Here is a 15,334-nt window from a genome sequence, read left to right on the forward strand (position 1 = left end):
ACGTTTCAATGTGAGCTGTGCTGATACAGAGGCCTGTGATGCCCCACGGGAACACTATCCATCCCCTCACCACCGCTACGCTATTCAATTGAATTGCTTTCCCCTGTTCCTGTCGACGGCACCTTTTTCCTCAAATACATTCGTTAGACACGGCAGAATGTGTGTTGTGGATTCTCTGAATGTCGTGGACAGGCGTGGGCGGAGAAAGGGCCAAGAGAGACAGGCAGCCCGCTGTTGTGATGACACCTCTATTATCGTAACTGGCCATCTTGCAGCTAGTCCGCTAGAATACATTACCCACCAGCTTGGTTTACAACTTTGGCATAAAAACAAAGGGGAATTCCCCGAGAGAAAAGGTTACTGTCAATGCAGAGGTAGGAGCGTTTTCCCCGAGAGAAAAGGTTACTGTCAATGCAGAGGTAGGAGCGTTTTCCCCGGGAGAAAAGGTTACTGTCAATGCAGAGGTAGGAGCGTTTTCCCTGAGAGAGAATTCCCCGTCAGGAGCATTTCATTGAACTTAATTGGTATGTGCACAGGGCACACTGACAGCCAGAGAGAGATCCTTAAAGTCACGACAACATTGACATCATGTGACACTCAGTATTGGTGTGATAATCCAAGGACACTGACAGTAATAACACAGTGGCACCAGCCACTAACCAAGCCTGCAGAATCAGACACACACACGCACACACACACACACACACACACACACACACACACACACACACACACACACACACACACACACACACACACACACACACTCACTGCTACCTCAGCAGACGGTAAGGACGTGACACTCCTGCTCTGGGGAGATGGGGGCTCCTCCATTCCTTCCTCCTCCCCCTCCTTCTCCTCTTTCTCCCCTCTTTCTCCATCTTCTTCGACCACAACACAGCACCAGCAGCAACTCCGGGCACACAGAGTAGCTGTGGCCCTGACCCTCCATCTCAAATCTTCTAATCTTCCTCTCCCTCCTCTCTCACTTTCTAGGCACTTTCATCTCTCCTCACACTCCTTCCCCCTCTCGGTCTCTCTTTCTTTCCTGTTTTCGGTGCGGTGGGTTGGCCATGAATCTCATATGACAAGCATGAGTCTGGCTCCAGGAGTACAGTCCCATGACCCCCTCCCTATCCCAGTAGCAGATAAACGCAAACACCATGGTAACTCGACCTAATTTGAACAAGAGTGTACATTCAAGTCAGCACAAGCTGAAGAAGAGACGACAAGTGTGTCTCGGAGTGCGTGTGTGTGTGTGTGTGTGTGTGTGTGAAGAGAGACGCAAAGGGAAGGGGACAGAGAGGAACTCATGGAGGGAAATCTAATTTGAGTGTTTTATATGAATTAACATTCTATTTCTGTTCCATTTAGGGGTTGGTGGAGGGGGGAAGGGGTTCTGTCTCATTTCCTCTACACATCACCGGAGGCTTCTCTCCTGTCTTCTTCTCTGGTATTTATTTGAATGGAATCCCAAATATTTGCATGGGGCATTCCGAATACAATACAGTGAGTGATTGATAGAATTCCTCCATTATCCCTCAACCGCCATCGCTCATTGCTCATCCACCCCTCCAGAAAGTCTTAGCGTGCCCGAAAACACAGTTTGAGGCTTAACACAATCTAGCTCCAGACCCATTCCCAGCCTGTACGAGGGCGAGGTGTGAGGACTGAGAGGGACTGCGTGTGAGGGGAGAGACCAGCGGGTGAAAACAGTCTCCCACAGAGCTGCCATAACCTGCCAATCTGAACCACGAGCAGCTTTTACTGTATGTGGTCTATTTCCCCCATTTTCCATCCCCTGAAAACATTTTCTTAACTGCATACATAATATTTCTGTGCAGGTTTTGGAGGACACAGGGCAGTTAGTACCACCACATAATGATGCTTTCTGTGAGTGCTGAGTGGTCCATGTAGAGCAGCATCAAATGGGAATTAGCTCCATAAAGAGTGTAATTACTGTTTTAGTAGTCGAGGACAGGGCAGGGCAGGCTAGGATGTAGAGCTCAGAGGGGAGACAAGGCTATTTTTGTCTCGCTTTCTTTTCAGAGACGTAGAATGTCGAATCTGACTGTGCTCTTTCCGCTATGGGGAGGAGACAGGACTTAATGGCCCTTGAAATGAAATGCCTCTCCAACTTCAACGCGAAAGCGGGAGCAATGCTGAGTGGTGGTGGTGGTGGAGTGTGTGTGTGTGTATCTACAGTCCCTCCCTCCCTCCATCTCCTCCACCCACTCTTCTCAGCAGGGGGCAGTGTTGACTATTCTATATATTCTCTCTCCCCAGGAGGGACAGAGGACGCCAGAGAGAACCAGAGAGAGGGAACAACAAAGTACGTCTAACTGTCTAAAATTCTTGTGATACATAGTCGAATCTGACCCTTAAAAATAGTATTTTGTAAGTGTTTCAGACACAGACAATAACATAGGGTATCTTACCTCCTCATATCCCAGCTGTCTTTGCTTCAGACCTGCCAGGAACAAAAGACAGAAAGAGTGAACACTTGTTAAGAACATTTGGATAGAACACTGGTTAGAACACTATGATAGAACACCTGGATAGAACACTTGTTAGAACTTATGATAGAACATTTGTTAAGAACACTGGTTAGAACACTATGATAGAACACTTGGATAGAACACTGGTTAGAACACTATGATAGAACACTTGGATAGAACACTGGTTAGAACACTATGATAGAACACCTGGATAGAACACTTGTTAGAACTTATGATAGAACATTTGTTAAGAACACTGGTTAGATCACTATGATAGAACACTTGGATAGAACACTGGTTAGAACACTATGATAGAACACCAGGATAGAACACTTCTTAGAACTTATGATAGAACATTTGTTAAGAAATTTGTTAAGAACACTGGTTAGAACACTATGATAGAACACTTGGATAGAACACTGGTTAGAACACTATGATAGAACACTTGGATATAACACAGGTTAGAATGCTATGATAGAACACTTGGATAGAACACTATGATAGAACACTTGGATAGAACACTGGTTAGAACACTATGATAGAACACTTGGATAGAACACTGGTTGGAACACTATGATAGAACACTTGGATAGAACACTGGTTAGAACACTATGATAGAACACTTGGATAGAACACTGGTTAGAACACTATGATAGAACACTTGGATAGAACACTGGTTAGAACACTATGATAGAACACTTGGATAGAACACATGGTTAGAACACTATGATAGAACACTTGGATAGAACACATGGTTAGAACACTTGGATAGAACACATGGTTGGAACACATGGCTAGAACACTATGATAGAACACTTGGATAGAAGACATGGTTGGAACACATGGCTAGAACACTATGATAGAACACTTGGATAGAAGACATGGTTGGAACACATGGTTAGAACACTATGATAGAACACTTGGATAGAAGACATGGTTGGAACACATGGTTAGAACACTATGATAGAACACTTGGATAGAAGACATGGTTGGAACACATGGAAACAACATTTGGACCAAACCACTTGGACCAAACCATAAACTTTAAGGTCCTGTGTTACAAGGATGCTACAATGTCTACTGCTGCTATCGTTGCTTTATAAGAATTCAGCTGAAGATAACATTGAACGTTAAGTCCATTGTGGTAAAATTCTGTAGCTGAGAGATTCTAATGGAATGTGAAAAGTGGAGCAGAGAAGTCAAATGAGAGAGGAGTGGAGCAGGGAAGGAAGGAGAGGAGGAGGAGGGAGAGGAAGAGGATGAGTGACAGGAGGAAGAGATGGAAATGTGAGTGTGTGACGTGAGTGATGATGTTGATATAAGTTGGGGAGTGTGAGACAGTGAGAGACAGAGAGAGACTTGGAGAAAGACACGGACAGACAGAGAGACAGAGAGAGACTTGGAGAGAGAGACAGAGAGATACTTGGAGAGAGAGACAGAGAGACAGAGAGAGATTTGGAGAGAGAGACAGAGAGAGACACAGACAGACAGAGAGAGACTTGGAGAGAGAGACAGAGAGAGACTTGGAGAGAGAGAGAGAGACTTGGAGAGAGAGACAGAGAGAGACTTGGAGAGAGAGACAGAGAGAGACTTGGAGAGAGAGACAGAGACAGAGAGAGACTTGGAGAGAGAGACGGAGAGAGAGACAGAGAGAGAGAGATACTTGGAGAGAGAGACAGAGAGAGAGAGATACTTGGGGAGAGAGACAGAGAGGGAGAGAGAGACAGAGAGACAAAGAGAGACTTGGAGAGAGATACAGAGAGACAGAGAGAGACAGAGAGACAGTGACAGAGAGACAGAGAGCGAGATACACAGACTTGGAGAGAGACACGGACAGACAGAGAGAGACTTAGAGAGAGAGAAAGAGACAGAGAGAGACTTAGAGAGAGAGACAGAGAGAGAGAGAGATACTTGGAGAGAGAGACAGAGGGAGAGAGAGACAGAGAGACAGACTTGGAGAGAGACAGAGAGACAGAGAGAGACTTGGAGAGAGAGACAGAGAGGGAGAGAGAGACAGAGAGACAGAGCGAGACTTGGAGAGAGAGACAGCGAGACACGGACAGACAGAGAGACAGAGAGAGACTTGAGAGAGATACAGAGAGACAGAGAGAGACAGAGACAGTGACAGAGAGACACAGACTTGGAGAGAGACACGGACAGACAGAGAGAGACTTGGAGAGAGAGACAGAGACACAGAGAAAGACAGAGAGACAGCGAGAGACACAGAGAGACAGAGAGAGAGCGACACAGAGAGACAGAGACAAAGAGAGACTCGAAGAGACAGGGACACAGACGGACTTGGAGAAAGACACAGAGAGACACAGAGAGATACAGAGACTCAGACAGAAGGGGAGAGAGACAGAAAGAAAGAGATACAAAGACAGAGAGAGAGAACTTCGAGAGGAGTCTGGGTCAGTAGCTCGTTCTCATAAGTGACAGTCAAAGTTTGCAGGAACATGACTGCTCCTTATCTTCTAAATGGGAAGGCTTCACTGTACCCATCCAGACAAGACATTACCATTAGGGCTGCTTGACTTTAATAACAATAGGCTTTACAGAAAGCCTTTTTCCCTGTATAGCAACACATACAGTGAGGCAAAAAGGTATTTAGTCAGCCACCAATTGTGCAAGTTCTCCCACTTAAAAAGATGAGAGAGGCCTGTAAAAAAAAAAAAATCCAGAAAATCACATTGTAGGAATTTATTTGCAAATTATGGTGGAAAATAAGTATTTGGTCAATAACAAAAGTTTATCTCAATACTTTGTTATATGCCCTTTGTTGGCAATGACAGAGGTCAAACGTTTTCTGTAAGTCTTCACAAGATTTTCACACACTGTTGCTGGTATTTTGGCCCATTCCTCCATGCAGATCTCCTCTAGAGCAGTGATGTTTTGGGGCTGTTGCTGGGCAACACAGACTTTCAACTGCCTCCAAATATTTTCTATGGGGTTGAGATCTGGACACTGGCTAGGCCACTCCAGGACCTTGAAATGCTTCTTACGAAGCCACTCCTTCGTTGCCCGGGTGGTGTGTTTGGGATCATTGTCATGCTGAAAGACCCAGCCACGTTTCATCTTCAATGCCCTTGCTGATGGAAGGAGGTTTTCACTCAAAATCTCACAATACATGGCCCCATTCATTCTTTCCTTTACACGGATCAGTCGTCCTGGTCCCTTTGCAGAAAAACAGCCCCAAAGCATGATGTTTCCACCCCCATGCTTCACAGTAGGTATGGTGTTCTTTGGATGCAACTCAGCATTCTTTGTCCTCCAAACACGACGAGTTGAGTTTTTACCAAAAAGTTATATTTTGGTTTCATCTGACCATATGACATTCTCCCAATCTTCTTCTGGATCATCCAAATGCTCTCTAGCAAACTTCAGACGGGCTTGGACATGTACTGGCTTAAGCAGGGGGACACGTCTGGCACTGCAGGATTTGAGTCCCTGGCGGCGTAGTGTGTTACTGATGGTAGGCTTTGTTACTTTTGTCCCAGCTCTCTGCAGGTCATTCACTAGGTCCCCCCGTGTGCTTCTGGGATTTTTGCTCACCGTTCTTGTGATAATTTTGACCCCACGGGGTGAGATCTTGCGTGGAGCCCCAGATCGAGGGAGATTATCAGTGGTCTTGTATGTCTTCCATTTCCTAATAATTGCTCCCACAGTTGATTTCTTCAAACCAAGCTGCTTACCTATTGCAGATTCAGTCTTCCCAGCCTGGTGCAGGTCTACAATTTTGTTTCTGGTGTCCTTTGACAGCTCTTTGGTCTTGGCCATAGTGGAGTTTGGAGTGTGACTGTTTGAGGTTGTGGACAGGTGTCTTTTATACTGATATAAAGTTCAAACAGATGCCATTAATACAGGTAATGAGTGGAGGACAGAGGAGCCTCTTAAAGAAGAAGTTACAGGTCTGTGAGAGCCAGAAATCTTGCTTGTTTGTAGGTGACCAAATACTTATTTTCCACCATAATTTGCAAATAAATTCATTAAAAATCCTACAATGTGATTTTCTGGATTTTTTTTTTCTCATCTTGTCTGTCATAGTTGAAGTGTACCAATGATGAAAATTACAGGCCTCTCTTGCACAATTTGCACAATTGGTGGCTGACTAAATACTTTTTTGCCCCACTGTATAGTATTTAAACAGGAAAAGATACTGTAATATAAAGCTATAATTGTTTGGCAACAACCAATTTGATATGGGAAATTATTGAGGGTATAAATGTATGTTGTTGTTCATATAAAAGCCACATCTATAAATTGACACATTGGGTAATTAAACCCATACAAACATGTTCCAGTCTAAATATATTTGTCTTGGAAGAATACAGTACAGCTGGCACATTGCCTTTTCCAACTAACTAAAACTCCTCTTGGCTCAGCATGTGCAGCCATCGACAAAGTCAAGCTATAATTAGATTGGGTAGAAACTAGGAATGCCAACCAGAAAATGGAGGTCACGATCTCTGCAGTATGTGCAGCCATCCTGGGGTAGGGACGTTCTGGTATCACTCTGACTGAAGGGCAATGGACTAAGGTGATGTAAAGTAGCTACCATAGAAATAGAATCCCTAGAACGGAGGTCTCCCGAGTGGTGCAGCGGTCTAAGGTACTGCATCGCAGTTCTTGAGGAGTCACTACAGACCCGGGACTGTTACTACCAATTGGGGAGAAAAGGGGGGAAAAGTAGGTTAGGATATTAGGATATTATATTATAGCTCTGCCTTGGTACAGCACGTCAGGGTTATTTATGGAGGCACAGAGAGACAGTCACTCATGCTCCATCACACGCCGAGCCCACCATTCACCACCTACCCTCCTCCCTCCATTCCTATCCCTCCATCTCGCCCTCATACAGACCCGTACATACAGATAGCCCTCATCAGTATTCCTGAGGCAGAACAGAGCAGAGCAGAGTGGGCCGTAGCTGTTGGAGGTGGACACTTGTCACAGGATGACAGGCAGCTTCCAGGCAGCTTGTTAATCCACTACCCACTGGGAGCAGCCTGGGGGGCTCAGGCAGGCATATGTTGAACGGACCGAGCCGCTGTAGCCTTCCAGCCAGGTCTACCAGACAGTCACACACAGATAGACATCACACAGATGGGCACTACACAAGTACAGCTTGAGGGGTGTCGAAAAAAAGTGCAACTTTGTCTATTGTCCAACTCACCCAGGGGGGAGTGGGGGTATTGAGGAGGGGATGAGATGTGTCAGAGAGAGAGAGAGAGAGTGAAGCTGAAAAAGCACACACACACACACAGATTGGATTCTTCAAGTACCCACTCCTCAATGAATTGAGGTTGAGGCATTTTTGGGGGGAGTCGATGTGTCATTGATGCTCTTATACTATTTCCTCTGAGCTATATTGGAATTGGAATGCCCTGTGGCGTGTCCCTCGTAGCCAGTCTTAGCCAGTCCTGTCCTCTGTAATCTTACCTCTGGCATACTATCATACTGTGTTGTGTGGGATACATGGAAAATAGCACAAGTACGTAATGATTCAAGACATGAGTAAACATGCAATCATGTGCAGAAGCAGTGTACTAGCAGCCTAGTGTTCAGACATACTATCAGCGTCTCTGAATAGCGTAGAGATAGGCGCTCGTTTGGACACCCTGTGAGTTATGCTCCCAGGCCAAGCAGCTGAGCAGTACAGCTGCTCTCTCTCTGATAGAAATATGCAATGCTCATCCGAGTCTCTTCAGATCACAGGAAACAACAGTTTCCTTGTTCAAACTGACAGGACAATAGAGAGGAGGAATATCGGCTGTCCTGTCTGTGTACGATAATAAAATCACTTAGCACAGTTCTGATTCGAACAAGACACAACCAATGTGACGGAAACTGGTTAGTGGACGTGCCATTGCATTTGAATCTTTGAGTCTTTTAGAGGACTACAGAGCACTTACTTTATTTTGTTTAAACTGCAGCTGTGAGAGTGATGCATTATTCATCTCTGTCTACAGAACCACCAGCATCCTGCTTCCCCAGCTCTATAACATTATAACTACCCTGACTGTATAACAGCTCTATAACATTATAACTACCCTGACTGTATAACAGCACTATAACTACCCTGACTGTATAACAGCACTATAACTACCCTGACTGTATAACAGCACTATAACATTATAACTACCCTGACTGTATAACAGCACTATAACATTATAACTACCCTGACTGTATAACAGCACTATAACATTATAACTACCCTGACTGTATAACAGCTCTATAACATTATAACTACCCTGACTGTATAACAGCACTATAACTACCCTGACTGTATAACAGCACTATAACTACCCTGAGTGTATAACAGCACTATAACATTATAACTACCCTGACTGTATAACAGTTCTATAACATTATAACTACCCTGAGTGTATAACAGCACTATAACATTATAACTACCCTGACTGTATAACAGCTCTATAACATTATAACTACCCTGACTGTATAACAGCTCTATAACATTATAACTACCCTGACTGTATAACAGCTCTATAACATTATAACTACCCTGACTGTATAACAGCTCTATAACATTATAACTACCCTGACTGTATAACAGCACTATAACATTATAACTACCCTGACTGTATAACAGCACTGTAACTACCCTCAGTGTATAACAGCGCTATAACATTATAACTACCCTGACTGTATAACAGCACTATAACTACCCTGAGTGTATAACAGCTCTATAACATTATAACTACCCTGACTGTATAACAGCACTATAACATTATAACAGCACTATAACCCTGACTGTATAACAGCTCTATAACATTATAACTACCCTGACAGCACTGTATAACAGCTCTATAACATTATAACTACCCTGACTGTATAACAGCTCTATAACATTATAACTACCCTGACTGTATAACAGCTACTATAACATTATAACTACCCTGACTGTATAACAGCACTATAACATTATAACTACCCTGACTGTATAACAGCACTATAACATTATAACTACCCTGAGTGTATAACAGCTCTATAACATTATAACTACCCTGACTGTATAACAGCACTATAACATTATAACTACCTGACTGTATAACAGCTCTATAACATTATAACTACCCTGACTGTATAACAGCACTATAACATTATAACTACCTGACTGTATAACAGCACTATAACTTCTACCCTGACTGTATAACAGCTCTATAACATTATAACTACCCTGACTGTATAACAGCACTATAACATTATAACTACCCTGACTGTATAACAGCTCTATAACATTATAACTACCCTGACTGTATAACAGCTCTATAACATTATAACTACCCTGACTGTATAACAGCTCTATAACATTATAACTACCCTGACTGTATAACAGCACTATAACATTATAACTACCCTGACTGTATAACAGCACTATAACATTATAACTACCCTGACTGTATAACAGCTCTATAACATTATAACTACCCTGACTGTATAACAGCTCTATAACATTATAACTACCCTGACTGTATAACAGCACTATAACTACCCTGACTGTATAACAGCACTATAACTACCCTGACTGTATAACAGCACTATAACATTATAACTACCCTGACTGTATAACAGCTCTATAACATTATAACTACCCTGACTGTATAACAGCACTATAACTACCCTGACTGTATAACAGCACTATAACATTATAACTACCCTGACTGTATAACAGCTCTATAACATTATAACTACCCTGACTGTATAACAGCACTATAACACTATAACTACCCTGACTGTATAACAGCACTATAACATTATAACTACCCTGACTGTATAACAGCTCTATAACATTATAACTACCCTGACTGTATAACAGCTCTATAACATTATAACTACCCTGACTGTATAACAGCTCTATAACATTATAACTACCCTGACTGTATAACAGCTCTATAACATTATAACTACCCTGACTGTATAACAGCTCTATAACATTATAACTACCCTGACTGTATAACAGCTCTATAACATTATAACTACCCTGACTGTATAACAGCACTATAACTACCCTGACTGTATAACAGCACTATAACATTATAACTACCCTGACTGTATAACAGCACTATAACATTATAACTACCCTGACTGTATAACAGCTCTATAACATTCTAACTACCCTGACTGTATAACAGCACTATAACTACCCTGACTGTATAACAGCACTATAACTACCCTGACTGTATAACAGCACTATAACTACCCTGAGTGTATAACAGCACTATAACATTATAACTACCCTGACTGTATAACAGCACTATAACATTATAACTACCCTGACTGTATAACAGCACTATAACTACCCTGACTGTATAACAGCACTATAACTACCCAGTACCCATCCCCCTGACAACCAACCTCCCCCACTAGGAACTGGAACCACCTGCACCTTGATGCCTTAGCTGTCTACCTTCCCTCCCCTGACAACCTGCACCTTGATGCCTTAGCTGTCTACCTTCCCTCCCCCTGACAACCTGCACCTTGATGCCTTAGCTGTCTACCTTCCCTCCCCTGACAACGTGCACCTTGATGCCTTAGCTGTCTACCTTCCCTCCCCCTGACAACCTGCACCTTGATGCCTTAGCTGTCTACCTTCCCTCCCCCTGACAACGTGCACCTTGATGCCTTAGCTGTCTACCTTCCCTCCCCTGACAACCTGCACCTTGATGCCTTAGCTGTCTACCTTCCCTCCCCTGACAACCTGCACCTTGATGCCTTAGCTGTCTACCTTCCCTCCCCCTGACAACGTGCACCTTGATGCCTTAGCTGTCTACCTTCCCTCCCCTGACAACCTGCACCTTGATGCCTTAGCTGTCTACCTTCCCTCCCCCTGAGAACCTGCACCCACCTTGGGGGAGATGTGGGTTACCATCTCACTCCTCTCCCGTCTTCTCTCCCACTCAGTGAGACAAACTTGTGGACTTTGATTGAGATTGTGGACTTCAGGAAACAGCAGAGGGAACATCCCCCATCCACATCGATGGAACAGTAGTGGAGAGGGTAGCAAGTTTTAAGTTCCTCGGCATACACATCACAGACAAACTGAATTGGTCCACTCACACAGACAGCATCGTGAGGAAGGCGCAGCAGCGCCTCTTCAACCTCAGGAGGCTGAAGAAATTCGGCTTGTCACCAAAAGCACTCACAAACTTCTACAGATGCACAATCGAGAGCATCCTGGCGGGCTGTATCACCGCCTGGTATGGCAACTGCACCGCCCTCAACCGTAAGGCTCTCCAGAGGGTAGTGAGGTCTGCACAACGCATCACCGGGGGCAAACTACCTGCCCTCCAGGACACCTACACCACCCGATGCTACAGGAAGGCCATAAAGATCATCAAGGACATCAACCACCCGAGCCACTGCCTGTTCACCCCGCTGCCATCCAGAAGGCGAGGTCAGTACAGGTGCATCAAAGCTGGGACCGAGAGACTGAAAAACAGCTTCTATCTCAAGGCCATCAGACTGTTAAACAGCCACCACTAACATTGAGTGGCTACTGCCAACACACTGTCAATGACACTGACTCTACTCCAGCCACTTTAATAATGGGAATTGATGGGAAATGATGTAAATATATCACTAGCCACTTTAAACAATGCTACCTTATATAATGTTACTTACCCTACATTGTTCATCTCATATGCATACGTTGATACTGTACTCTATATCATCGACTGCATCCTTATGTAATACATGTATCACTAGCCACTTTAACTATGCCACTTGGTTTACATACTTATCCCATATGTATATACTGTACTCGATATCATCTACTGTACTCGATATCATCTACTGTGTCTTGCCTATGCTGCTCTGTACCATCACTCATTCATATATCCTTATGTACATATTCTTTATCCCCTTACACTGTGTATAAGACAGTAGTTTTTTTGGAATTGTTAGTTAGATTACTTGCTCGTTATTACTGCATTGTCGGAACTAGAAGCACAAGCATTTCGCTACACTCGCATTAACATCTGCTAACCATGTGTATGTGACAAATAAATTTGATTTGATTTTGATTTGATTTTGATTTGACAAACACATGTTCTGCTTCTTACCTCCTCCTTCACCTCTCTCCTCACCCCTTTCCTCTCCCACTTAGCGAGCAAAACACCCCTCTGCTCCCGCTGGGGCCACCTCCTCTCTCCTCCTCTCTTCTCCTCTCTCCCCTCGTAATCACATCACCCCTCACATGTCTTCTCTCCCACTTTGGGAGCAAAACAGCCCCTTTGCTCATCAGCATTTTTATGCTTTATTCAATAAGCTGTGGGCTTCCAAGCTGTATCTGCAGATCAGCAATATAACTTGCCAGTCCTTGCCAAGCTACTGACGTTTGGAAAAGTCCAGTCCCTAAGGGTGCCCGCATCCCTGGAACACGGCAACATACCACACTACAACACCCGACCCTGTTAACAAGCTGCTGCCTGTCATTACCTGTAGAGTGTGTAAGGATAGTTGTCCTGCCAACAAGTTAGGTATTGTGTTCCCTAGGTAACATACAGTACATTCCCCATGCAGTGTATCCTGGAATCTGGCATAGTACAAAGATGGAACACAATAAGCATAGCAGGCTACCAATGAGAACTCTGTAAATGCTGTTTGTGGGTATGAGGAAGCTTGAGCAAGCACTGCTCGATCCCCTAACCTGACTGGAGTCAGTGTGGTACTGTTTCTAGGGAGGGTAGGTTTGACTGATACTCACCCAGGCGATGGAAAGCCTCTGTGGCTGCTTGTCGTAGGTTCTGCATCCCAGCGTTGGTTCCTGCCTGGTGGTACTGTGGAACTGCTGTGGAACCGCTATAGAACCTCACTTCCACCCCGGCATCCCTAGAACTGGACCCAGCTACAGCAGCACTCTCATCTCAGTCACAGCCCCTCCTTGTCTTCAGCAACCTCAGACGTAAACAGCTTTAGCAACACAGACAGAATTTTCCTACTTTCCCTTTATCTTCTTCCTCCTTTTGCCTGAAGGTGCTCTTGCCTCCTCTATTACTCTCTCTGTTTTGCTCTCTCCCTCTCACAATATTGCACTGTATCCTCCCTCTCTCACTTTCCCTTCTTTCTCCCTGTCCCCTCCTGCTGACAGTTCCTCTGCTGCCTGCGAGGCAACATTCAATAGCCAATCAGCGGAGTCAGATAGGAGGCACTGCCCAATGAGCTCTCAGTGGAGGAGAGAGCCGGGGCTGCTGGCGTGTTTTGAAAGGTTGGAGCTTGAGCATTGTGTTCAGGGGGTCACTAATGTGTGTGTGTGCTGTGGGCAGAAGTGAGCCACGCTTTTGATCATCTTCATTCCAATAATTCAAGCATAGATTGTTTTTGTTTTTTTAAACATCTAATTCGGCACACAGAAACTAGAGGCCATGAGTAACTTGGTCAAAAAGAATGGCACCGATTGGCCAGTAGTCTCACTTAAACCTTCATATTCGCCGACCCGTTTGACCTCGAGACTTGAAATACAGGCGTCTTTCCTCATGCTGAACAAATTTTGTTAAGTTTTGATTATGTAATGATAATGCTTTGAATAATCCCAAAAAATCTTCTCATTAACTAAAAGTCAGATTCACTCCAAATTAGTTGCTAAGGAGTATGAGAAAAGAACATTGATGCATTCAAAGATGGCCGCACGATAACAGCAGATGCATATTAGCATCTAATGCTAAAATATGCCAAAAATAGATATATTTTTAAATATTTGAAAAACGTATTCTCATGAACCATAGGACCAATTAACAAATCAAATGAGTTAGTAACAAATCCAAAATCAGATTTTATGTGTCCATTTAAACCACTGTAAATCTACTCCACAGCGGCCTATCGACTTGAAATGTGTCACCACTATCGTGGACGTCCCTAAGATGAACCGTGCTGAATTTGGTTTTGATACCTGAAAAAACAAGGAAACTATGAACAACTCATTCATTGCATGTGTAACTCTAACACTCAAAATAACCTGCAATCATCTTCTCCTCATGAACCATACAGTGGCAAGAAAAATGATGTGAACCCTTTGGAATTACCTGGATTTCTACATAACTTTGACATACAATTTTATCTGATCTTCATCTAAGTCACAACAATAGACAAACTCAGTGTGCTTAAACTAATAACACACAAATTATTGTATTTTTCTTGTCTATATTGAATACATCATTTAAACATTCACAGTGTAGGTTGGAAAAAGTATGTGAAACCCAAAAGCTAATTGAAGTCAGGAGTCAACTAACCTGGAGTCGAATCAATTAGACGAGATTGGAAATTTTGGTTAGAGCTGCCCTGACCCATAAAAAACACTCACAAAATTTGAGTTTGCTATTCACAAGAAGCATTGCCTGATGTGAACCATGCCTCAAACAAAAGAGATCTCAGAAGACCTAAGATTAAGAATTGTTGCCTTGCATAAAGCTGGAAAGGGTGACAAAAGTATCTCTAAAAGTCAGTCCACGGTAAGACATATTGTCAAATCAAATCAAATTTATTTATATAGCCCTTCTTACATCAGTTGATATCTCAAAGTGCTGCACAGAAACGCAGCCTAGAACCCCAAACAGCAAGCAATGCAGGTGTAGAAGCACGGTGGCTAGGAAAAACTCCCTAGAAAGGACAAAACCTAGGAAGAAACCTAGAAAGGAATCAGGCTATGAGGGGTGGCCTGTCCTCTTCTGGCTGTGCCGGGTGGAGATTATAACAGAACATGGCCAAGATGTTCAAATGTTCATAAATGACCAGCATGGTCAGATAATAATAATCACAGTAGTTGTCGAGAGTGCAGCAAGTCAGCACCTCAGGAGTAAATGTCAGTTGGCTTTTCATAG

The 15,334-nt window shown here is 43.6% G+C and overlaps 1 protein-coding gene across 3 annotated transcripts in view; it reads right to left on the reverse strand.

Annotated features, from left to right (window-relative positions):
* Nucleotides 1-14,487, reverse strand: part of LOC112266514 (cyclin-dependent kinase 15) — a 34,510-nt gene extending 20,023 nt beyond the window's left edge. The window contains exons 1-2 of one of the 3 annotated variants that reach the window (XM_042297019.1): nucleotides 13,225-14,487; nucleotides 2,439-2,470 (exon numbers count right to left, since the gene is read on the reverse strand). In XM_042297019.1, coding sequence (XP_042152953.1) covers nucleotides 2,439-2,470; nucleotides 13,225-13,270 — 78 coding nt within the window. In that variant the 5' untranslated portion in view covers nucleotides 13,271-14,487. Of the gene's footprint in view, nucleotides 1-2,438; nucleotides 2,471-11,364; nucleotides 11,405-13,224 lie in introns of those variants that run through there. The other 2 variants (XM_042297018.1, XM_042297020.1) reach the window with 2 other exon arrangements.
* Between the last annotated feature and the right edge of the window lie 847 nt (nucleotides 14,488-15,334).

Source organism: Oncorhynchus tshawytscha, linkage group LG14, assembly GCF_018296145.1.
Source record: "Oncorhynchus tshawytscha isolate Ot180627B linkage group LG14, Otsh_v2.0, whole genome shotgun sequence".
NCBI lineage: Eukaryota > Metazoa > Chordata > Actinopteri > Salmoniformes > Salmonidae > Oncorhynchus > Oncorhynchus tshawytscha.